The 25,148-nt window shown below is 42.0% G+C and overlaps 1 protein-coding gene across 1 annotated transcript in view; it reads left to right on the plus strand.

Moving 5' to 3' along the window:
- Positions 1-25,148, plus strand: part of NDUFAF2 (NADH:ubiquinone oxidoreductase complex assembly factor 2) — a 1,030,824-nt gene that overhangs the window by 821,841 nt on the left and 183,835 nt on the right. Inside the window, exon 3 of the mRNA XM_044063816.1 lies at positions 4,022-4,062. Within this exon, the coding sequence (XP_043919751.1) occupies positions 4,022-4,062 (41 nt within the window). The remainder of the gene's footprint in view (positions 1-4,021; positions 4,063-25,148) is intronic.

Raw genomic sequence — 25,148 nt, forward strand, 5'->3', positions numbered from 1 at the left:
CTAGTCTGATATTTCTATGCACCTTATCTCCAGTATCGCAGAAGATGTGTCTAGATCAGCCAGCACAGGCATATTAGTCAGGAGAACTATCTGGATGTAACTCAAGTGACTTTGTGGAACAGTTTAAGATGTCCTTCATGAATGTCCCTTATGACAGATTAACACTTTTTGGCCCAAAGTAAGAGAGCCAATTTCTAGAATTGAAAAGGGTCAAAAATTCCTCTCTTTAGGGTCAAATTCTCCTCTTCTCAGTGGACTTTTTCTAGAAAAAAAGGAGGCAAAAAATTTGATTCTGCAAATCCCAGAGGGTTTTCACTTAGGACTTCTGGAGACAGAGCCCCCCCACTGTATTGGGGGGGGACTCTTATAATGGACATTGCCCTAAGGGCAAAGGTGGTCCACAAAATGAAGGCTTTAGAGGTCCTTTCTTTCAATACTCCTGCTGTTCTCTGGAGGCATTCTGGGGCAGTTATCCCTGCATCCAACAATGGACATCCATAACTCAAAAGAAATGGCTGCAGAGGATCATAACCAGATGTTGCTTCATTCTCTTTCACTCACTCAGTTTAACCCTTCCCAACATATCACCCTCTCAATGGGAAGTGACCACCTCTAAAGTAAGGAAGCTTCTAAACAATCAAGTCATCCAAGAGGCTCCACTAGATCAAAGAGAATCTGGAGTTTACTCAAGGTTTTTTTTAGTCGCAGAGAAAAACTGGGACATAACATCAATTCCGGACCTAAGTTGAATAAATTTGTACAAAAAACAAAATTCCAGAAGGTCACAGTACAGTACTCTTCCCCTACTGAGAATGAGAGAATGTGCTCGATAGATCTTCAAGATGCTTACTACCATATAAAGATGGACAGATACTCCAGGAAGTATTTTTTGCTTCTGGCTGGGAGCCAGTCATTTTCAATTCAGAGCTCTGCCTTTCAGTCTCACCATGCCTCCTGGTTGTTCACCAAATGTATGGCAGTAGTGGCAACTTGTCTTTGACTGCAGGGGTTCTAGGACCTCCCTTATTTGGACGACTGGCTCGTCACTGCCCTTACCAGTGATCCACTCGTCAAAACCAGGGACTCCATGCTCCATCTGTGTTCAAGCCTAGGCATTATAGTAAATTTAGCAAAGTCCAAACTTATCCGTTCAGTCTTTACAGTTTATAGGGGCTTAGTTACACACAAAGCTCCAAATTGCAAAACTTCGCCAAACTAGGATCAAATCTATTCATCAACAAACTTTGGCTGTCTTGCCCTGTCAGAAACCATTAACAGAAACAGTTTTCCACCTTCTAGGCTCCACAGCAGCTTCAGTCACCTTGGTTCCCCTGGCCAGGTAATACATGCGAGCTCTGTAGTGGACTCTGGCTGTCCATTGGTCAGTAAGATAGCATTCCATGTCATTCCCAGTTATCTTTAACAGATATTTTTAAGACACATATCCTCTGGTGGTTGGAGTCTCCATATGTTTCGCAAGGGCATCCCTTCAGTCTTCCCTCCCTCCAAGCCACATTGACCACTGACACTTCCCACTTGGGATGGGGTGAGCATTACCTGGGAAATACAGTCCAAGGTACGTAGTCAAAATCAGAAGCCAGTCTACACATCAGTGACTTGGAGATGAGAGCAGTTCTCCTAGCATTGTAGGTCTTTCAGGACCATCTCCCCTCAGTTGGGATGTCTAACCAGACAGACAACATAGCAGTCATCTGGTACATCAGCAAACAGGGAGGAACCAAATCTTGCCCAACATGTTGAGATCCCATGAGAGTGTGGCAATGGGAAATATCTTCTCACTGCTTTCTGATAGCAGTGTATATTCCGGGGAAGTCTAGTTTATTAGTGTACAGGTTGAACAGGTCTATCCTTCTCTATAATTAATAAATTGAGTGGTCTCTCAATCCAGTAAGCATAGAGCAGATACCTAGCTTCTAGGGCCAACCTTGCTGCCATCCCTTTGCATCTCCCCACAATACCAAATACAGAAATTTCTTTGCTCTGATCTCTTTGGAGGGGGAGTCACCGAAGGATGTTGTGACTCACATTTGGCCCCAAGAATTATTTTATACTTTCACTCCCACTCCTTTGATTCCAAAATTTTTACAGAAAGCATTGGCAAAGAAGATCATGATCATCCTTATAGCCCCAAACTGGCCTTGACAAGTATCCCTTCCTCTGCCCTCATCTAGTACACCATCTCTGGGTGCTGGACTTGACTCCATATCTACTCTGTCACCCATCGGGTTCACCTCACATGCGCATTCAATCCTTCAAGTTGACCATATAGTTTCTTCAGTTCCAGTGATGGCTAGATAGTCCAGGTTTACATCCTCAGTTGTGCATATACTGACTTCTTCCCAGAAACCTTCTACATGTATGATTTACAAAAGCAAATGGAAAACGTTCCCCATATGGTTGGCTGAGTATGATCTTGATCCTTTTTCTGCTCCTGTTTCTACAGTTTTGGAATTTCTTGACTATCTTTTTCAGAATGGAGCCAGCTATTCCACTATCAAAGTACAATTAATGGCTATATCTTTTCACATTGGCAAGAATCACACACACACACACACACAGACCCTTAAAAAGCCTTGCTAAGGGGATCCTTTCTTTTATGTTCCCAGCTTACAGACCAAGTTTCTTCTTGGGATATTACAATTTTACTGCAAGCCTTGAACTGTCCCCTCTCCTTTAACATGCTGCTAAAGTTGATTTAAATTTTTTATTATGGAAAACACTTTTCTTAGTTGTTGTTACCTCCACAACGACAATTTCTGAACTCCATGCCTTGTTTGCAAAACCTCCCTACATGGTTTTCCACACAGACAGGGTGTGCTTGAAAACCAGTTCTCCTTTTCTTCCAGAGTGGCTTCTGAATCTTCACTCGACCATCAATCAGTCTATAAATCTGTTTTTTCCAAAATTTTCAAACAAAGGCAAGTATACATTGCAGTTACTGGACATTCACAGTCAGTTATGATTCTATTTACATCGATCAAAAATCTTCAGAAAAAATATGTTTTTATCTCTTACTCCTCTGTCAAAATGGGAAAGGGGATATCCCCAAAGTCACTTTCAGCCGTTGTCTGAATGTATATCCTATGTGCACAAAGAAAGGGACTTATCACTCCCTTTACCCCGAAAAGCCCATTCTACTAAATCTGTAGCCTCTTCAGCATCCTTTATTTTCAGAGTACTTCCTGATGACATTTGTTCGGCCATCATCTGGTCCAAGGTTAACATCTTCATTTTACATTATAAATTGGACATACAATCCAAATCAAGAGCCTCCTTTGGTTCGTCTGTGCTCCAGACTATCATTCCATAAGCCCCCACCTAGGTATTACAATAGCTGGGGACTCTGTCCCATACGTTGAGGAACAGATGGATAAAATGACAACAGATACAAAAGTTATGTACTCACCATAACGATAAATCTGCTTTGTCTTTTTCTGTCCTCCCTCAACTTCCCAGTGACTTCCCACCTTCCATGTACTTTATGGTAAGTGGCCTTTTAACTCCTTTGACTGACTTAGTCTTGGTTCCTAGAGGGTTTTTTTATCCCTTATCAAAACCATGTGTAACAGTTGGTTTCTTTACTTCTGTCTTAAGACACTGTATATTTGCCTTTTTTCTTGCTGGCAAACTTGATCTGAGGTAGCTCGTCAACACAGGAGGTATTATGGGTAAGGGGCGGAGCCTGATCACTGAATCCAAAGTTTGAAAGTGACCAAATTCTGATCCGTTTTGAATCCGAAGACTCATATGTTGAGGATGGATGGAAACAGACAACACAGACTAATCGTTATGGTGAGTACATAACTTTAGTTTTTCCATCATCCATTAGAATATTTGTGTGGTTGTTTTGGCAGCACATAAAAATGTGCATAGTTCTCTGCCTTGTGTGTTATGCAGCAGTGCTGCATCTGTGCCATTCTTGGGCATATTGTTTTGTTTAGTTTTGATGTGACTGAATTTCTGAGACACTGTTTACTTACAATGTCTTATTCTTCTACAGCCTGGATTCGCGGACGAAGGGAGGATCCACCTGCACTTGAGGTATGTAACTCTTATTTATGTGGAATATTGTATTATCTTAAGAACATTTTTATAAGCGCAAGTGATGGATTAATTCTGATTTTTGAAGTAAATGAACTTTTTAAAAGGGCAGCTAGTGAATATGAAAGACCTTTCCTACCCCACTGGACATTCTTCAGCCAAGTAAAATAATTTGTTCTACATTCTGTCTGTAACCATGCCAGTACTTTTTATTGGACAAGAAGAGTATAATGCAGCTTAATCTGTTGCTACAGCCGCTTCACATAGCACACAACACACACACACACACACACACACACACACACACATACAGTAAGAATAAAGTATGCAAGGCATTTAAAAGCTGTCTTCCTAAACAATAGTGATTACCTAGACTTCCCATTGTCAAAGCTATGCTTCAGCAAGTCCAAAGGCACTCAGAATAAAATAACACCTAACACCACACATACTGTCACTCTCAGTGGAGCCCCACCCCTAAGCCTAAGGCAAGCAAACACACCTCCCTGGACTCTCATCATAGAGGACTCCATTGTATGATATACTGATGCCCATCTAACCAGACTGTACAAGGAAAAAGATAACTATTAGTTACTTATTTGGAAACAGGATCTGTCAAGTCATGCACACTCTCAGGTCATTGTACCACAGGTACCAGTATGATTCCATCATAGTCCATGAAGGTGTAAAGACTTGAGATGTTCCTCCATGGACTATGTAAAGAGTGACATTTTGGAGCTTCCAGACTATGTGTATCAGACTGGTGTGAGCCTAGCATTGAGCAGCATATTACCATCACCGAGGATGATGACACAAAACGAGTGCTTTCAACAACTGGCTGTCTTTTTGGTGTCATTCTAAGAGGATCCCATACAGTTTGCACCTTTCCTCTCAAGGCTTTCGAATACTGGCTAAAACTTTATTCACACTTGTCACAAAAGGAGATACTGCCAGCCCAGCTATCTGGAATTTTGTAAATAATTATATGTCATTTGTGAATATCAACATGATTCATATGCTTGTGTTACAAATGTATTAGAACTGTATGTTATGTGTATATTAAACTGTTGGTACAGAAGTGTGTGTTGAAAAAGGTTGTAAAGTACTAAGCTTTAAAAATGTATCCACAGTGTACCCTACTGGAACAGAACAGAAGTGTACATACACTATTGTAACTGTTTAGATGTATATATTTTAACAATGGAAACTAGAACACAGGAAGTTAATTTCAGAAAAATAGCTGAAAATTTAAATTACTTTATGACCACGTAATAAAAGGATGTTGTCTTGCAAGTGTTTCATTGTTTTATGACTTACAGCAAGTACCAAGATTTGAAGAAAAGCCCTTGTGTATGTATTTCACAGGTAGATAGATGCTAAATGCTACCAGCTGCATCAGTGGTTGTTTCTCACTTGGGAGAGAGTCAGGTGACCAAGAGGTGATGTCATCCAGCAAGCTATCCCAGAAGTAATATTTGGTATATTCATTCAAAAACTCTCTGAGAGAGAGAGACGGAGTATTCTGTATTTTGTCTCTGACTTGACAGGATCCATTCACCACACATCTGCCTTGCTAAGAGTAAGTCAGTCTAGGGAACAGTGTAATTCTCTTAGGTTCAGTCAGGAATATAGTGAAGCATAGTTTAGATGTTTTTCTTTATTTGAGACTGTCCTGCAATGGTGTTTTGAATATTTCCTGTGATTTCGAACTCTGATGTTACTGTGATTATATATCGAGTATTTTCTTGTTCTTTTATTATTTACTATTAAGTATATTTAAACCTTTCATTGTGGCTGATATTTGAGGGAGCTGCATTAAGGATATCCACACCTCCAGGCTAGTTGCTCAGCATAATGCAGCTGAGGTTATCCAAGTGCAACTAACTCTGGGCAAAACTGCAATCCAAATTGTAGCTTGCTACAGATCACCCACCATAACACAGGATTCCCACTCTTCTTTTCTTGATGTACTGGAAAATATTAGGGTTCAACCAAACACCCTAATAATGAGCGATTTCAACTACCCCACCATTAACTGGGAAAACTACTCATGTACCAACTCCTTCACTCAACGCTTTCTGGAATTCATAAACTCCAATGCCCTGGATCAACTTATTCACACCCCCACCAGGGGTAACAATATCCTAGATCTAGTCATTACCAATATGAGTGACCGGTGTTCCACACCTGAAGTCAACGCCTCATTGGTCCGATCCGACCATAAGCTAATTACCCTAGATATCCACATCCTGCCTCCACCCCCCATTAAGGAAACCATGGTAAAAAATTTCTCCAAAGCCAACTTCATGCTTCTTAAGATAGAAGTGGTGAACTTCATGACACCCATGCAGATGGACAATACAGTTACGACTACTGAATCCTACACAATTGCACTTTATAAGCACTTACATGAGTGCATGGCTCGTGCTATACCAAACAGAACCAAGACACTATCCTTCAAAAAAAGGAAGCCAATCTGGTGGCCCCCTGCCATACACAAACTGTACAACAGAAGGAAGAAACTTTTACAAAAGAGAGTAAAATCTCACGAGTGGAGGAGCTCCCTGGTCAGCCTCAGTAAGAAGCTGCGATCCCTGATAAAATCCTCCAAAGCTAGTTACGAAAACAAAATCTCAACTGATTCTAAAGCATTCTATAGCTATGTCAAGAATTTCAATGGCAACACTCAGATCTGCTCTGAGTTACAGCACAATGGCACTAAATATACAGAGCCAACTGATATTGCCAACATCCTGGCAGACAGGTTCAGTGCTAACATTACCCCCCTCTCACCCCCTAAAGAGCCCATCTCTATACTGGAAGAATGCAAAGTTCCTGTAATCACGGCTCCACAGGTAAAAAACGCACTCTCCAAAGCCAAGAACACACCATCCATGGGACCAGACAACATCCCAGGCTGCGTTCCACATGAACTACAGAACGAACTGGCACCCCACCTAAGTACCATGTTCAATTATAGCTTCACCTCAAGCTTTGTGCCTGCTGAATGGCGCACAGCAACTGTTATCCCACTCCACAAGAGGAGAGCCACCACGGGCCCCAGGAACTACCGCCCCATTAGCCTGACGAGCCTGGTCTGCAAGGCCATGGAACGTATCATCATGGAACTTATAAACAAAGACATTGGTAATGTCCAAACTCTGGATCCCACCCAGTTCGGGTTTGTAAAAGGCAGATCATGTCTCCTAAACCTCATGGACTTCTTTGAAGCAGTCACCAAAGCCGTAGACAAGGGTAAGGTAGTTCACACAGCCTATCTAGATCTTGCCAAGGCTTTTGACACCATCACCCACTCTGGAATTATAGATAAACTCACTAAACTAGGTATAAATCCCAACCCACACTGTGAAAGTAGCAGACTCCAAATCCGACTTCAGACCAGTGACAAGTGGAGTACCACAGGGTTCAGTCCTGGGTCCTCTCCTGTTTGGTATCTACTTCTTTGAAGTACAGGCTAACACAGAAGGTCTTTGGCTAACGAAGTTCACAGATGACTGCAAACTAGGAGCCATAATCGAAACTCCTAACGATGTGGACATCCTGCAAAAGGGCCTCACTGAGACAGATGCCTGGTGTCAAACCCATGGCCTCAAGCTCGGTGCCAAAAAGTGCATTGTCATCCCCTTTGGTAAAACCTCTGTACCCATGAACTACAACATAAGCGGTAGTATACTTAACACCGAAAGTGTGATAAGAAACCTTGGGACACAGGTGGACAGTAATCTCTCCTTTGATAATCACATCGCCACAGTAGTCAGGAAATCCTTCTACGTGACATACCTCATCACAAAAGGTTTCTCATCCAGAAAAAAAGAGGTCATTGTTCCCCTCTACTCATCACTCATTAGACCCATTATAGAGTACAATGCCCCTTTTGGTATGTACCTCACAAGACATCTACAACAACTGGAAAAGCCGCAGAAATACCTCACAAAGAGGATCACCGACCTCAAACAGATGCCCTACGCAGGCCGTCTCAAAAAACTCCAGCTTTACTCCGTCGCATATCGCCTACTCAGAGATGATCTCTGCCTAACATATAAAGCTATGTCAAACCCAGAGCTGTTGGACATGCTGCACTTAAAGAAATCCCAATCCCTCCGAGCTACACGCTCTAGAGACCTAAACCTTGTCACCACAGTAATCAGAACATGCCGGAGGGATAGATTCCTGTCCCAGAGACTTCCCATACTCTGGAATAAACTACCTATCTGTATCAAACAAAGCTCCTCATTAGCACTCTTCAAGAAAAATCTTGATGATTGGATAGGAAATAGGAAATTCACCCGGGGATCACCTCTGTGGCTCTGCTCGACAGTGGCACAGGAAAATAATTTTCTTGGGTGGCAAAAGCCAGGGTACCTTTTTGGCTGGGCTTGTATAGGCCCCAGGGCCGATAGCCTAGTACCTACCTATGAACCTATGACATTAAGTTCTGAGAGTATGTGCATATTTATTTGGTGATACTATGGGCCACTCCTAATAGCCTTGCTCTTGGTCAAACTACCATTTATATTGATAGTATCATTACACAGTAAGATTGGACACCCTTTGTTAAGGGCCTTAAAGTAGCTGATAAGGATGTGGCTGGTGGCAGTGATAACTACCATATATTCTGGGCAGAAGGGGCATAGCTAGTAAAACTGTGCCAGCCTTTTCCAGGTGTGTATGTATAAATCAAACCTCAAAGTGTGTGCATGTGTGTGTGTCAGCTACTTGAGCAGGGACACAAAACACTGGTTGTACAGAGAAGGTGCTGGAGGTCATGGCTTAGCCACTAAGCTGAGATCTCAACCCTATAGCTGTGCCAGTGGGGAGTCTTATTGGGAATGTGCAGAAAGAGGGAGAAAGCAGCCACAAACTGACTGTGCTCTCTGTGTGCTCTTAAGGGAAATTGCACTTGATGCAGAGAGCTGCATCTGGAAATACTGTGTATGTACCTGTCATCCTGCCAAATGCACGTCCCTCACTGTTGCCACTGGTGAAAATTAAGGCTCCTTGATTCCTGGGCCAGTGTTGGGGTGTCACAACCCCCCCATAGTTACTTTTTTTAGGCAATGGCAAATTGACAAACCTACCGACATAGCAAAATCAACTCAAATGAACCTCAGGGTGTTGCTGCTCAATGCCAGGAGCCTAAATAACAAACTACATTCCCACTATACCCTTCATGCACTCAAGAATATAGACATCTGTGCAGTTGCTGAGACTTGGTTTAAAGCAGAACAGGCTACCCCAGCAATGCAAGGTTTCAGTGCCTTTTACCCTTTTAGACCAGTAGCTGCACAGACAAGGGCTAAAGGTGGAGGTGCCTCAGTATACAACAATAACAAGCATATCACTAGAGCTGTCAAACAAGATGACATGCTGGAGTTCCTCCATGTGCAGATCACCATATACAAAATTCTGTACCATATCTAGCCAGCTGTAAGTCACCCTGTATGTCCCAAGAAGCTCACAGTGCATACTGGGACCTGTTGGAGACACTCACCATCCAACATAGCATCCTACTCATGGGAGATTTTGATTACTCCTCTATAGACTGGGAATCCTACATGGCCTGAAATCTTCAGGCACATAGTTTCCTGGACTTTGTAAATACAATGGTGGATATGCCTACTAGAGGCTGTAACATACTGGACCTTGTGCTCACAAATATGAGAGAATGCTGTAATCCACCCACAATGTCTTGTCCTCCTTGGTAAGGTCTAGCGATAAAGCTGTCTCCTTCAAAATCAACTCCGTAATACCATTAAAACCATTAACAGTTAGGAACTATTCCAAGACAAATTACCTTTTATTAAGTGATAGTTTGTCAAAATTCAGTGCCCCTCAAAACCCCAAGAACACAGCAATGTGTGCTGAATTGCTTTCAGTGGCTGCATAGAGGCTGCTGTACCTCCCAGAAATAAGGCCAGGACTAGCCCCAGAAACAAACCACCTTGGTGGCATCCCAAATCAAACAGGATATACAACAACAGGAAAGAATTGTGGCAAAAATCGGAAATGTTAATTTCCATAAAGATAAAAACTCCCTTATCAAGCTAAATAGGCAACCAAGAGAGCTAATTAGATCAAGCAAAGCCAACTTTGAGGTTAAGATAGTCTTCCAGGTGAAAGATAACCATAAGGCCTTCTTCAGCTGTTTTAGAAGTCTCAAGGACAGTATACAGCAGTGTGCTGAACTGGTGATTAATGGTACCACATTTACTGAGTCGGGCGATATAGTAAACCTGTTAGTGGACAAATTTGTCCCTACCTTCCACACCCCCCTCACTTTCAGTCATTCTCCCCAAGAAATACCGTTAAACATAACCCACTATAGCTGGGGAGTATGTACTGGCTGTGCTCACTAAAGCCAAGAACACAGCCTCAATGGACCCAATAGCATCCAGGATGCCTTCTCAACATTTTGAAATACAACTTATCAGAACCCCTGAATTCATTATTTAACTGTAGTCTTAAATCGGGCTTTGTGCCACGTGAATGGAGGATTGTAACAGTCATCCCCGTTCATAAGGACGGACCTTCAACATATCCTGGAAACTGTAGACCCATTAGTCCGACTAGTCATATTTACAAAGCCATGGAAAGAATTACCATGGAAATTATCAACAAATGATGTAGAAGACGTCGAGACACTGGATCCATCCCAGTTTAGCTTCGTCAGTGGAAGGTCATGTTTACCGAAGCTGGTGGATGCCTTTGAAAAGGTCACTAAGGCAAGGGATGAGGCAAAAACAGTGCATGCTACCTACGTAGGTGTGGCTAAAGCATTTAATACAATAACCCACTCAGTTACTGTCACCTTCACAGAGAGGCCAGTTACCAGTAGAGTCCTCCCATGCTCCCTGCTAAGCCCTCTCCTCTTCGGCATCTACTGCTCAGATGTCAAAGCCAATGTCAAAGGCCTCTGGCTAACCAAGATCGTAGATTGCAAACTGGGAGCAGTCACTGAATCCCCCCCAAGATGAGAACACCCTTCAGGAGGGTGTAGCACAGATAAATGTTTGGTACCAAAGCCATGGCTTAAAACTCAATACCAAGAAATGCATTATAGTACCTTTTGAGAAATTGGCCACCTGGTTATCTAAGTTATCAATAAAAATCGCAAAAAGTTGATTCATTAGTCATGGATCTGAGAACTCTGCTAATAACCTTGCCTTCAACCAAAGTGTGTCAACATAAAAGCAAGGGCATGATATCTAGGTCCAAAAAGGGGGTCTGCATTATCGAAGGTTCACTACTGTGAACCACTGTTCATTGAACCAAATACACCAAACATTCACTTCAGCGAATGACTTACCCTGGGAAAGGAACGAGTTGGCCTTCATCAGAAATTTACCTTTTCCCCACTATATCGCAATCTAGGAGTTAGTATATGTAGTTGGGAGATGAGGGGGCTTGAAATACTGTGCCTGTGTGTGATAGTCAGAATGCTGGGCTACTCATTCCTTTCCCTGGGTCAGTCATTGGTTGAAGTGAACATTTGTTGTATTTGGTTTGATGAACAGTGGTTCCCAGTAGTGAATATTCGATAAAGTGATACAGACCCCCCCAAAAGGTCATAATTCCACTGTACTTGGTCTTCAGCAGAGTATAACGCACCCTTTGGTATGTATCTGAGCAGACATATGCAGCTACTGGAACATCCACAAAGGTTCCAAAGAATACACTGAGTAAACACAATGGTCCTACACTTATCTCCTCAAAGCCCTGTCTCTTGACTCTGTTTCATACAGACTTCTGAGAGGTGAACTTTGCCTGGCATAAAAGGCATCCCTAGACCCTGTTCTGATGAACCTTTTGTGTATCCACAAAACAAGTAGCATCAGAACTACTAGATTATAGAACCTAAATTTTGCTTGTGACATAAGTAGGACATGTTGGAAAGAAAGGTATGTTTTTCAGAGAATTCCCATTCTCTGGAACAGGCTTCCCATCCATTTGAGGCAGAGTTCCTCCCTCTCCCTATTTAAGCACTATGTGGACCAATGGATGGATAATTGGAAATTCACTCGTGGTCTGGCACCTTTGTCTGTAATGGGCAGAGGCAGTCAGTAAATCACCTTCTATGTAAATCAAATGTTTGGATCACATTTAGGTTGCACAGCTTGGTTGATAATGGCTGTAGTAGTTGTTAGCCTAGAATATACCTGTGAGCCTATAATACCACATTTACCAACTACATTGTAAACAGAAGGTGACTTCCAGCCATGGTGCTATATGCGGAATGAGACAGACATTAACAGAAAATCTCCTGTGGGTGCCTGTTTTTTCTCCTTAAATATTAAGGTATACTTAAATTGGCACAAACTATCACATTTTCCCATTCACAATGATATATAAACAGCCTGTAGCTGCCATTACCTGATCTGCAAAACAGTACATATGATCACCATTCATACTTTAGAATGTATTGCATCCATGAATTGTTTCTCACTCACCCCCCCCCCCCCAAGAAAACAAAAAAATAAATAAATAAATGCAGGCAGAATCTATGTGCATTGTTTCTACTTAATACTGTTCAGTGTAGCTTGTCTAAGGATGGATAATACTCCCATCTTAAAATTTATCCTTTACTCTTATGTTGTTATATTTGTTACATCTGGTAGGAAGAGAGAATGAGCATGTTAAATTGTGGCATTTGCCATTAAGTTTACTTTGTGTTTAAACTTTAACAAGGAACAGAAGTAGCAAAAATAACGTATTTATAATACAGAAAAAAACATAAATGTGATGTTTTGAGTTGCAGTAAAAAAAAAAACAGATTAGGTATTAAAGTTACACTTAAAAATAACTGCTTATTGAGGACCCTTTCCTCCCCAAACATGGTTCTTTTGAGCCCATCTGAAGCTGATGAGTTAATGAGTAAGCAGTGGATGGCAGGTAAATGAGTGTGTCTACAGAGTGTAAGTTCTAGGTATTACATGCAGTCCCTTATCTGATGTTTTGACCTGACAGTTTGGGAGTTAAGGAACATGGAGCTGTCGATGTAAGTAAAACCACTGTCATGTAGGGCTTGGTAAGTTCATGTTGGAATCTTGAAGTCAGCCTTGGCATATCATGAGTAAGTGACAAGGGTAGACTTGTTCTGTTTTGGTAGTACCCAGAGGTAATCTGATTGTTCTGAACTAACTATGGGCATTCCAGGTCAACATCATAAAGCCAAGAAGGGTTTTATAGTAGTTCATATGAGATGAGATTAATTTATGCATAATTGTGGTCAAATACGTATGTGGTATAAAGTGTTTTATTTGGATATTTTTAATGTAGATGATAGGAAAAATATTTTTTAGCTGCCATCACCTGGCCCTTGATTGAAATGTACTAATAGCTGCATTAAAAGTAGTGGGATCCAGCTTAAATCCCTATTTGGACACATCATGGGATCAAGCTTAGATCCCTATTTGGACACCACATTAGAAAAGGTATTAGAAAAAGTGGTAATGCCAAAACTATCATTTGGATGTATGCCAGGAAGGTAGAGGTGAACCACTCAGTTGTGTTGTAAATGCCACAGTGGGTTGTCCAGACAATATAACACAATCCTGTGATCCATGATGTTAGGAGCTGAGGAGATAATGAGAAGAACTAAGATGGAATTCGCTTGAGCTTTTGTGAAAAGGAGATAATTGCCTTGATATATGTTGGTCTTATATTATGGTTTTGCATAATACCAAGCTGACAATGATTCAATGAGACCATGAGAAGGATGACAGTGCTCAGGCTGGATATAGACCACACTGTCAGTTATCCTATGTGTAAAAGGGAGGTTACAGCTTGGAAGCTAATTTTCTATGTCTTGTGGATCCAACACAAGCTTCTTGAGAGCAAGGGAAAAACCATATTTTAATGATAATAGAAAAAAATGCCAGTTCACAAGGAGATGTAAATGGTCTGAAGACATCCCTGAGCCAAACTAGTTAGACCTAGGTCTCGTCCTTGTTGAGTAGGCTGAACAGATGAAATTGCTTTCTTGATGTCATTGAACAGTGTATTAAAAACTGACATCAATGGTATTATGGAGGTTTCCTCGACTGAGAGCTATTATGTCTCTGGGAAAGAGAGCAGTGGGGCTTATGCTCAATACAGGCACTCTTATCAAAAAAAAAAAAACAGGCAGCATCCCCACAATCTGATGAAAGAAGAGTGTTCTAGGTCAATGGATAGGCTGGGTAACAGTCCAAAACATTGTGACTGGTCATTTTGAAGCTGCACAAAGATCTTAATGGACCTGAGGTTTGATGACTTTTGTGAGCTCTGTGGGTGGTAGTCTGAATATTGCTCATCTGACTTAAGCTTGCCCCTCAGAAGGCTTCTTCTTTTTCGGCTATTCCTGTTAGGGGTCGCCACACCGGATCATCTGTTTCCATTTCTTCCTGTCCTCTGAATATTGCTGTGTCACACCAACCACCTGCATGTCCTCTCTTACCACATCCATAAACCTTATTTTAGTCCTTCCTCTTTGCTCCATCCTTAGCATCCTTTTCCCAATATACCAAGCATCCCTCCTTGGCACATGTCCAAACCAACACAATCTCGCCTCTCTGACTGTGTCTCCAAACCGTCCAACCTGAGCTGACCCTCTAATATACTGATTCCTAATCCTGAACATCCTTGTCACACCAATTGCAAATCTTAACATCTTTAACTCTGCCACTTCCAGCTCTGACTCCTCCCTTTTTGTCAGTGCCACCATCTCCAACCCATACAACACAGCTGGTCTTGCTACTCTCTTGTAGACCTTCCCTTTTACTCTTTACTGGTACCAGTCTGTCACAAATCACTCCTGACACTCTTCTCCATCCATTCCACCCTGCCTGTACTCTCTTTTTCACCTCTCTTCCACACTCACCATTACTCTGAACTGTTGCTCCCAAGTACTTAAACTCATCCACCTTCGCCAACTCTACTCCCTGCATCTTCACCATTCCTCTATCCTCCCTCTCATTCATACACACACATTCTGTCTTAGTCCTCCTGACCTTCATTCCTCTCCTCTCTCGAACATATCTCCACCTCTCCAGGGTCTCCTCAACCTGGTCCCTACTCTCACTACAGATCACAATGTCATCTGCAAACATCATAGTCCATGGGGCCTCCTGTCTGATCTCGTCTGTCAACCTGTCCATCACCATTGCAAATAAGAAAGGGCTCAGAGGTGATCCTTGATGCAATCCCACCTCCACCTTAAACGCATTTGTCACTCCCACTGCAGACTTCACCACTGTCACACTACCCTCGTACATATCCTGTACCACTCTTAAATACTTCTCTGCCACTCCTGACTTCCTCATACAATACCACAACACCTCTCTAGGCACCCTATCATATGCTTTCTCCAAGTCCACAAAGACACACTGCAACTTCTTCTGACCGTCTATATTTCTCCATCAACACTCTCAGAGGAAACATTGCATCTGTAGTGCTCCTTCCCGGCATGAAACCATACTGCTGATCGCTAATCAATCACTTCCCTTCTTAACCTAGCTTCTACCACTCTTTCCCATAACTTCAAGCTGTGATTGATCAGTTTTATCCCTCTGTAGTTACTAAAGCGCTGCACATATCACCCTTATTCTAAAAAATAGGTACCAAAACACTTTTTCTCCACTCCTTGGGCATCCTCTGACTTTCCAAGATTTCATTAAACAATCTGGTTAAAAACCTCCACTGCCATTTCTCCTAAGCACCTCCATGCTTCCACTGGTATGTCATCTGGACCAACAGCCTTTCCATTCTTCATCCTCTTCTTAGCTGTCCGTACTTCCTCCTTGCTAATCTGTTTCACTTCCTGATTCACTATCCCCACATCATCCAACCTTCTCTCTCATTCTCTTCATTCATCAGCCCCTTAAAGTACTCTTTCCATCTGCTCAACACACTCCTCGCTTGTGAGTACGTTTCCCTCACTATCCTTTATCACCCTTACTTGCCTGTTTTCCTCCATCTTGTATCCTTTGCCTCCCTTGTAAGATTGAAAAGTTTGTGATGATTATTTATCAGTCTTCATTGATCTTTGGCATACCAATGTCCAGTGGTAGAGCAGGGTCCTAAATATTTAGCTTAATGTTAGTGGCTCATACTGGGAGGAGCCCAATATTTTAGTAGATCCATGTGGTAATCTTGCCAAGAAAATGGAAACACTACCAGTTCATACTGAGATAAAACCCTAAGTGCCAAACGTGAACTGTACTGTGTGTGACAAAGGAAGTCACATGGACAAAGCCAAATACTTTCACAAATTGAAAAAAAATGAATCTGCATGTTTTCTGAAGTTGTTATAACCACCACCTCACATTTGCTACCTCAAACTAACTAGTTAGGGTGATCAAACATTGAGTTGATGAGGAAGTTTTCGCATTCATGAAGGAGAATTCCCATGATACTGGATGAACCTTACACAAGGAAGAACTTGATTTTTGTTTCTGTTGCTGGAAACTACTGAAAGGATTTGCTGGATACAGCTGTCACCAGGACCACAGTTTGTTTATTTTTGTTTGTCTATTTGTTTTTTTTTTTTTTTTTTCATTTAATGAGATGATCTATGTAAGGCTCCCAAGAACACAACAAAGTACAGAAGGTTTGGGATCTTTGCTTGGAAGTGTTTACATAGATATTTTTATATTCCAAGCAGACTTCAAATAATTTTTCTTCAGTATATAGCAAATATTGAAGTTGTGTTGCAGAAGAGAGAGGTAACTGGGAACATACGAGTTGATGTTGTCTTTTCCATCCATCCCTCAGTGTACGAGTCTTCAAATCTGAATCGGATCTGACTTTGGTCACTTTCAATCTTTGGATCTGGTGCTTGGTCTCCTGCCCTTACCCATAATAACCCAGTGTTGACCCAGCTACCCCAGATGTTGTTTGCTTCCACAAGCGTAGGATGAATTGTTGGTGCTCTGGTGTTTTTTGGTGGATAAGTGTTTTATGCCAAAGCCATGGACTCAAGCTTAATGCCAAGAAATGTATAGTTATGCCCTTTAGGAAAAGCCATGTACCCATGAATTACCACATAGGTGGCAGTACACTAAACACCAAAAGTGTGATGAGAGACTTAGGGACACAGGTGGACAGTGGTCTCACCTTCAATAACCACATTGCCACAGCAGTCAGGAAAGCCTTCTATGTGGCACACCTCATCACTAAGGGTTTTTCATCCAGAAAAAAGGAGGTCATTGTCCCACTGTACTCATCCCATATTAGATTCATTATAGAGTACAGTGCCCCATTTGGTATGTACCTCACAAAACATCTGCAACAGCTGGAACAGGAGGTTCAGGGTCTCCATATCAACCTGAAAGAAATGCTAGCAGCGCACAGAGCAATTCTAACCTTCCAAGAACATCTGTCACCAGGAGTCCTTTTAATCAAGACAGACAGCACAACTGTCATGTGGTACATCAACAAGCAAGGGGCCACCCACTCTTACCCCCTCTGTCGCTTAGGTATGAAAATCTGGCAGTCAGCCTCAAACCTGGGACTGCACCTTATAGCACAGTACCTTCCAGGTAACAAAACACCCTGACAGACCAATTAAGCAGACAACTCCTGTATCCACACGAGTGACAGTTGCACAGGAAGACCTTCCTTCAGATCAGTCAAATCTGGGGGGAAACCAGACATAGACATTTTTGCAAGCTACCAGAACTGCCAGCTAGCAACATTTTGCTCAAGAGAGTCTTACCCAGAAGCTTGGAGGATAGTAGTAGAAATGTATCCTCAGTAAGCCATCACAGCTGAATAAAAACTGTTACAAGATGAGACTTTATTCTCCAAGTTAAAAACAGTGATGATTAAAAAGAGCACTAGGAGTAACTTTTGATAAGCGCTTTCGGCTATATTAGCCTTCTTCAGATCATATTATACCTCGTGCTCCCATTTTTACTTAAAAACTCTTATTAACCAATCACTACTTTAGATTCAGTTCACACCCTCTTGATGGCCAACAGAAATATCTTCCATTCAGAATCTGGCTTGCAGTCAAGCCTTCAACCTAAAACCAATCATAGATCTTCTGGCCTTCAATATAGGTTTGAGCGGAACTCTGTTATTTAGTCCAGGGAACCGATTTGTTCTCATATTCACTATCCAATTGATTTTGCAAATTTCAGTCCTATTTTTTATATCTTCTACCATAAGAAAACTCCTGCAAAAGCTAAAACCATGCACCAATGCCCCCAATAACATTCCCTCATCCTTCCTCAGCATAGCTGCCGAAGCCATTGCCTTCCCCATCAGCATCCTAATCAATCGCTCTATCCAAGAAGGGCTTGTACCCAAACTCTGGAAAAAGGCATTCATCATTCCCCTGCACAAAGGAGGCAATAATAATAATATTACTAACCTTTGTCCCATTGCCATCCTCTCTCCTGTATCAAAACTTCTAGAGAAATGTATCCGTCTTCAACTCCTTCCCTATCTCTTAGATATTAACTTACTAACTCCCACACAACATAGATTCAGACCCGGCCACAGCACCATGACTGCCCTCCTTTCCTTCCTGGAAACTGTAAATAAAGCCAGAGATTCTGGCTGTACTGTATCTACCCTCTTTCTTGACCTCTCTAAGGCCTTTGATACTATCTCTCACAACCTTCTCCTAACTAAACTATCTAACCTAAACCTATCCCCTTCCTCTCTCAATTGGTTCACCAGCTATCTCTCCAACAGGCAACAAGCTGTCAAGTGGGAAAAAGACATCTCCTCTTTCCTTAACACACCCACTGGTGTCCCCCAAGGTTCCATTTTGGGTCCTCTCCTTTTCAACATATTCATAAATGATTTCTTCCACTCAATTCCTCATGCTAAACTTATTCAATATGCAGATGATTCTACAATTATCTGTGCAACCACATCCATCCCCGCTCTCTTAAAACTGACAGTGGATAATGGACAATCATCTAGCACTCAATGCATCAAAAACCAAACTTATGGTATTTACCCCCTCAAAAACCAACACCATTGATAGAAAACTATCCATCACTAGCCAAAATAACACACCTCTTGAACTGGTATCTGAAACCAAACTACTAGGAGTCCAGATTGACAACCAGCTTAAATTCAATAGCCACCTACAACTAAATATAAAAAACCCACCAAAAACCTGGCATGCTCTACCGACACAATCACTTCATCACTACATCTACTAAGCTCACTCTCACTACTACATTTCTCATCCCTTCCCTCCTTTATGGTGCCCCTCTCCTAACAAACCTACAATCCTCTCTCAAAACAAAACTGTCCTCTTGTTATAATAAAATTTCCAAATTTGCCATTAGCCACAAATCATCTATCCATCACTGTGCATCTCTCCGCAAACTTAACTGGCTAGAGCTTCCCAACTATCTCTCCTATACTCAGCCCACTTTTGCTCATAAACTAATTTTTCATCCCTCCCTCTGTCCCTCTCTCAGCTCTACCTTTAAAATGCACCTGCCACAAAGACTCCTAAGATCTAATAACCAAAACCTAATAGAACTGTACAAACCCCTTCACTCTCCAGGACAAAACCTCCTGTCCTTTGCCCTGGCACGCCTATGGAACTCCCTTCCTCCCTCCATCCGTATCACCACCAACCTCCCTGCTTTTAGAAAATCACTGCACTCACATCTAACATCCTCATGGGAATGCTCCTGCTCCCACCCCTCCTAGCCTATTCTTCACTTCCTATAGGCAACTTTACCATATATTACCAGACACCAAATAATAAGCCAGCTGTAATGACATCTTATAATTCTCTTATCCTACTATTCCACTCAAGAAACTATATATTTACTGCAGCAATGCTTTGTTTTTCTACAAAATTTAACCTAAACATTTTTATTATACCTGCTTAAATCTTAGTTTTCTACAAAATGAAACCTAAAAATTGTGTTGTAAATGCTTAATCTTTGTTTTGTCTTAAACCCACAAATGACTGCAATTGTAAACTGCTGTAATCTTTTTGTTACCACTGTTTTAAAGCTTTGTCTTTAACATACAAATGATTGAAATTGTAAACTGCTGTAATCGTTTTTGTAACCTTTGTTTTGGAGCTTTTCTCCCCAGGACTCCATTGAAAACGGGTTCTTATTGGCCCAATGGACTATCCTGGTAAACCAACTGCAAATAAATAAAATAAATAAATAAATCTCCTTCCCTTGTGGTCTGAGAAACCACTTCCATGACTTTGAACTTGAAATAATGTGTAGGCTTATGTAAAATGTGGGTGGCGAGCGGATTATTTGGATTTGCATTTTTAATAGCTCTGAGGTGGCTACCTTTAAGCCGTTGATCCATCTTGCCTATGTAAAAGGCAGCACATAGGCAGCAACAAGCTAAATAGATCAGATGTTTGGTGTTGCAGTCAGCAAACACATTAAAGCTGTAAATTCTAGTATTACAAGGATAAACAAAAGTTTTATTGCTGTCTATGGACGTACAAGCTTTACATCTGTGACATCTAAAATTGCCCTTTCTGACAGTGGGCACCTGGTGAGCAAATCCATCTTTGTTGCACAGTAATCTTTTGATGATCTTTTTATTCTCAAAGGTGAACCTAGGGGTTTCACCTACAATTCCCTTAGCTTTTCGTCTGCTGTCGGGATGGGCCTAAACCTTTTGATGATATTACATATTTGCCTGTTATCCATACTGTACGTAAGGGTACAATTCACGTGTTTCTTTAGTTCTTGTTTTTCTAGCCATGTTGCGTGATGTCACCCCCTGTTGAGAAAAATGCCAACCAAATGTACCAATGAGGATGACTTTGATACTGAGTATATAAAGTTACTTACTAATCTGAATGAAAGGAGTTACAGACATGGAAGTCTCAACATGGGAACTGTTCATAGGGATATTAGAAATGATAAAGGACATCCCTACATCAAGCATCATGGGCTATTTTAGATGTCACAGATGTAAACCTTGTACGTCCATTGACAGCAATAATACATTTGTTCATCCTTGTAATAATATAATTTATAGCTTTAATGTGTTTGCTAACTGCAACACCCAACATCTGATCTATTTAGCTTGTTGCTGCATATGTACTGCCTTTTACATAGGCAAGACGGACCAACGGCTTAAAGATAGAATATTATGCCACCTCAGAGATATTAAAAATGCAGATCCAAATAATGCACTCACCGCCCACATTTTACATAACCCTACACACTATTTCAAGTTCAAAGTCATGGAAGTTGCTTCTCAGACCACAAGGGAAGGAGATGTAGATAGTGAATATGAGAGCAAATAGTTTCCGTGGACTAAATAACATAGTTCTGCTCAAAGCTATATCGAAGGCCAGAAGATCTATGATTGGTTCTGGGTTGGAGGCTTGACTGCAAGACAGATTCTGAATGGAAGATATTTCTATTGGCCATTAAGAGGGTGTGAACTGAATCTGAAGTAGTGATTGGTTAATAAGAGTTTTAAAGTAAAAATGGGAGCATGAATTATAATACAATCTGAAGAAGGCTAATATAGCTGAAAGCTCTTATCAGAAGTTAATCCTAGTCCTCTTTTTAATCATCACTGTTTTTAACTTGGAGAATAAAGTCTTCTCTTTTAACAGTTTTTATTCAGCTGTGATGGCTTACAGAGGATACATTTCTACTATTGACCTTTTTTTGAGTATGCATGTTCAGCAGTGTAACAGTGTATTTTTTCAGAAGCTTGGAGGGTGGGCACCCTCTCCTTTCATTGGGGCAGCCTGATTGTATACGCTTTCCCACCACTGCCTCTGATACCCAGGGTGCTGCTCAAGAACAGAGAAGAAGGGCCAAGGGCCATCCTAATTGCCCTAGACTGGCCGAGGCAGCACTGGTACCCCATGCTGCTCAGTCTGAGCAATTACCCTCCCATCCTTCTTCCCCCCTCCACACACCTTCTCACACAGCAGAAAGGGAAGCTACTGCACTCAGGCCTGGCCACTCTCAAGTTAACCGCATGGTTGATTCCTCAAAGGCAGGTAACACTGCAGCCCTCAGCAAGAAAGTGTTAGACATTATAAAGGAGGCCCATAGACCCAGCACCAGAAAATCTTATTCAGCAAAATGGAAAAGATTCACCTGCTGGTGCAGCAGCAGAGGCACAGACAGCACCAGTGCCACTTTAACACTGGTTCTGGACCACCTGGTGGAGCTTCTAGAAAAGGGATTGTCCTACTCCTCTATCAAGACTCTTGCTTCAGCTATCTCAGCCTATGTCCAGGCAGAGCAGCCCTTGTTCTGTCAGCACGTCTTAAAACAGTTCCTCAGAGGTGTAGCTCACATCAGACTGCCTAGAAAGCCACCTGCACCAGCTTGGGATCTTAACTTTGTTTTGGAAAAGTTGGCTCTCCCCACTTTTGAACCAGCATACTCAGCAGATCTCAAGTACTTCTCTTGGAAGAGTGCTCTATTGCTAGCCATCACTTCTGCCAGGAGGGTATCTGAGCTCCAGACCCTAATAGCCACTGAGCCCTTCATCATCTCCCATGCAGACAAGGTCTCTCTGAGAACCAACCCCACCTTTATACCTAAGGTGGTCTCTGAGGTAACACTCAACCAGACCAATCACCTACCTACTTTCTTCCCAAAGCCTGCCAATAAAGGAGAACAAATTCTGCATACCCTGGACATACACAGACAGCTGAGATTTTACCTTGACAGGACCAAATCAGTCAGAACAACTGACAGCTCCTGGTTTCATTCGCCTCTGGGGCAGCGGGGAACACCATTGCTAAGACCATTTCCAAATGGATCTCTCATTGCATACATTTCTGCTATGCCTTCCATGGAAAGAGTCCTCCTAAATCCATCAGTTCTCACTCCACTAAAGCAGCCTCTACTTCCACAGTCTTCCTGAGAGGTGTTCCTACTAAGGATATCCTGGAGGCTGCTACATGGACTTCTATCCACACTTTCACCAAGCACTACCAGCTGGCTACATTCTCCAAAACCAGGGCAGGATTTGCATCTGCAATCCTGCAGGGCATGCTAGCATCCCCATAATCTATATAACATTCCTCCATCCTCTTCCTCAGCTTTGGGAATCTTCCCACAAGTGATGACTGGAACAGTGAAACATGAAGAACATAGTACACTTGTGTACACTTACCATAAATGTAGATGTTCAAGTGTATTCACTGTTGCAGTCCTGTTTCCCTCCCACCTTCCCACCTTCCCCAGTTTTTCTGTATCCTCTTAGGGACTCCTGACTATTGGGGGCAAGAAAAACTGATCTAATGGCATCGGCTGTCACCCTTTATAGCCCTGATGGCCTGACGTCAGCCTCCATCTCTGAAAAGCCGACACAGGAAGGAAATCCTTAACTGTATTATTCAAGCCGGCCGAGGGCTACCCAGCAGGGTTAAACCACAAGTGATGACTGCAACAGTGGATACACTTGAACATCTACATTTATGGTAAGTGTACACAACTGTACTTTTTCTGTACATTCAGAAGGGTTAATAGTCACCCTGACTGTGTGGTATAGAAGCCCTGATCACAACCCAGATGACCTGAGATCATTTAGTAGCTAGGATAGTGAAGGGATCTAGGAAGAGGAGGATGATAGTGAATAAGTATCTGATGACAGCTTGCCTGTGGGAGGGGGGGGGGCATTCCAGCCCATTGCTGCACTGACACCATCTGGGGTGTGCAACATTACAGGATGGCAATATACCTGGCTCTGCCAAGCCACATTTGCACAGCAGCATTCACAAGACATGGGCAAGAGGTTAAGCTGTAGCTGGACCCCCCCAGTGACTAACTAAAATATGGTCTCCTTGATCCTCTGTAACCCTACAGGGAATGAATTAGGTGACCGATTGTGGATGACTGATGGCCAGCAGGCAGCACATGTATAAAAATAAAAAAAAGATTAAATGCTTAAATAATCATAGCAGCATAGCTCACATGTTGAACTATGCTGCTTAGCATTTCCACTGCTAGCACACGCAGGAATCTGAGACTTATGGATTTTCCAAGTTTAACTATTGGATGGAGTTTGTTTTACAACTCTTGCAGTTGTTTTTAGATGATTTTAACAAGAGGATCAGACAGGTAACAAGCCGTTTAATTACTACTGTTTCAATAAAAGAAAATGAAGATAAAATAAAACAAACTGTATTTTGTTATGATAACAAAAGTCTAACCTTTTAACATAAACCCAATAAGAGCACCCGTGTCAGCACTGTTTAATTGGCATTAATTAAAGCCATGATCTCAGGTAAAATTACTGATGAAAACCAATCTGAAACGTCAGTGCACTTTGAAGGCAGCTGTGTGTGTGTGTGTGTGTGTGTGTGTGTGTGTGTGTGTGTGTGTGTGTGTGTGTGTGTGTGTATTCCATGAAAATGGACCAAACAACTGATAGCAACAAGAGCAAGCTGTGGGCACATTCTCGGAGTAAGACAAAGAGCACCTGAGCAGGACATCTTCAGACCTTCATGGTGGACAGTAAGGGTCTGCTGCGTTTCCATTATCCCAATCATTTCCTTGCTGTGAAGACATTGTCAGTGCCCTTTTGGCTGCACAGCTGGGCTGAAGTATGCACAAGGACAGATACACAACATTGGGTGGCAAGAAAAGTATATATTACGTAGCTGTGAAGCCTAGCTAAAATAGACAGACTACACATCTGCAGACAAATAGTGCAATCTAGCCATACGTCATACAAAGCAGTGTCACATGTTTCTTGCATTCTATATCCTGACATCTCCTGGTGGAACGTGGTTATCTGCATAGAGGAAAGTGCCTCTGTAGTGAGCATGGCATGGACGCATCACATATAAATGCAAGAAATAGCTTGTGCTTGCAGCCACTGACAGTAATGTCTCACATTATAATGGGTTAGGCCCCTTGGGAGAGCTACAGTGTGTCTGATTACAATCTTATCAAAATAAAATGTAAATCGACCAAAACTTCTTCTACCAAACAGCTGCACAGGAAAACACAAAACAACACTGGATGGCTTGAGTTAAGATCTGGAGTGTATGGCCATGGTTGCAGCAAGAGGCTGCAAGGTGTCAAAGTCTTCCACAAAATAGACAACTGACTCCTTCCTTCTTCATCCTCAGAGAAGTTGATAGTGAG

The sequence above is a fragment of the Protopterus annectens genome, chromosome 2.part2 (genome assembly GCF_019279795.1).
Source record: "Protopterus annectens isolate FY-2018-M chromosome 2.part2, PAN1.0, whole genome shotgun sequence".
Lineage (NCBI taxonomy): Eukaryota > Metazoa > Chordata > Ceratodontiformes > Protopteridae > Protopterus > Protopterus annectens.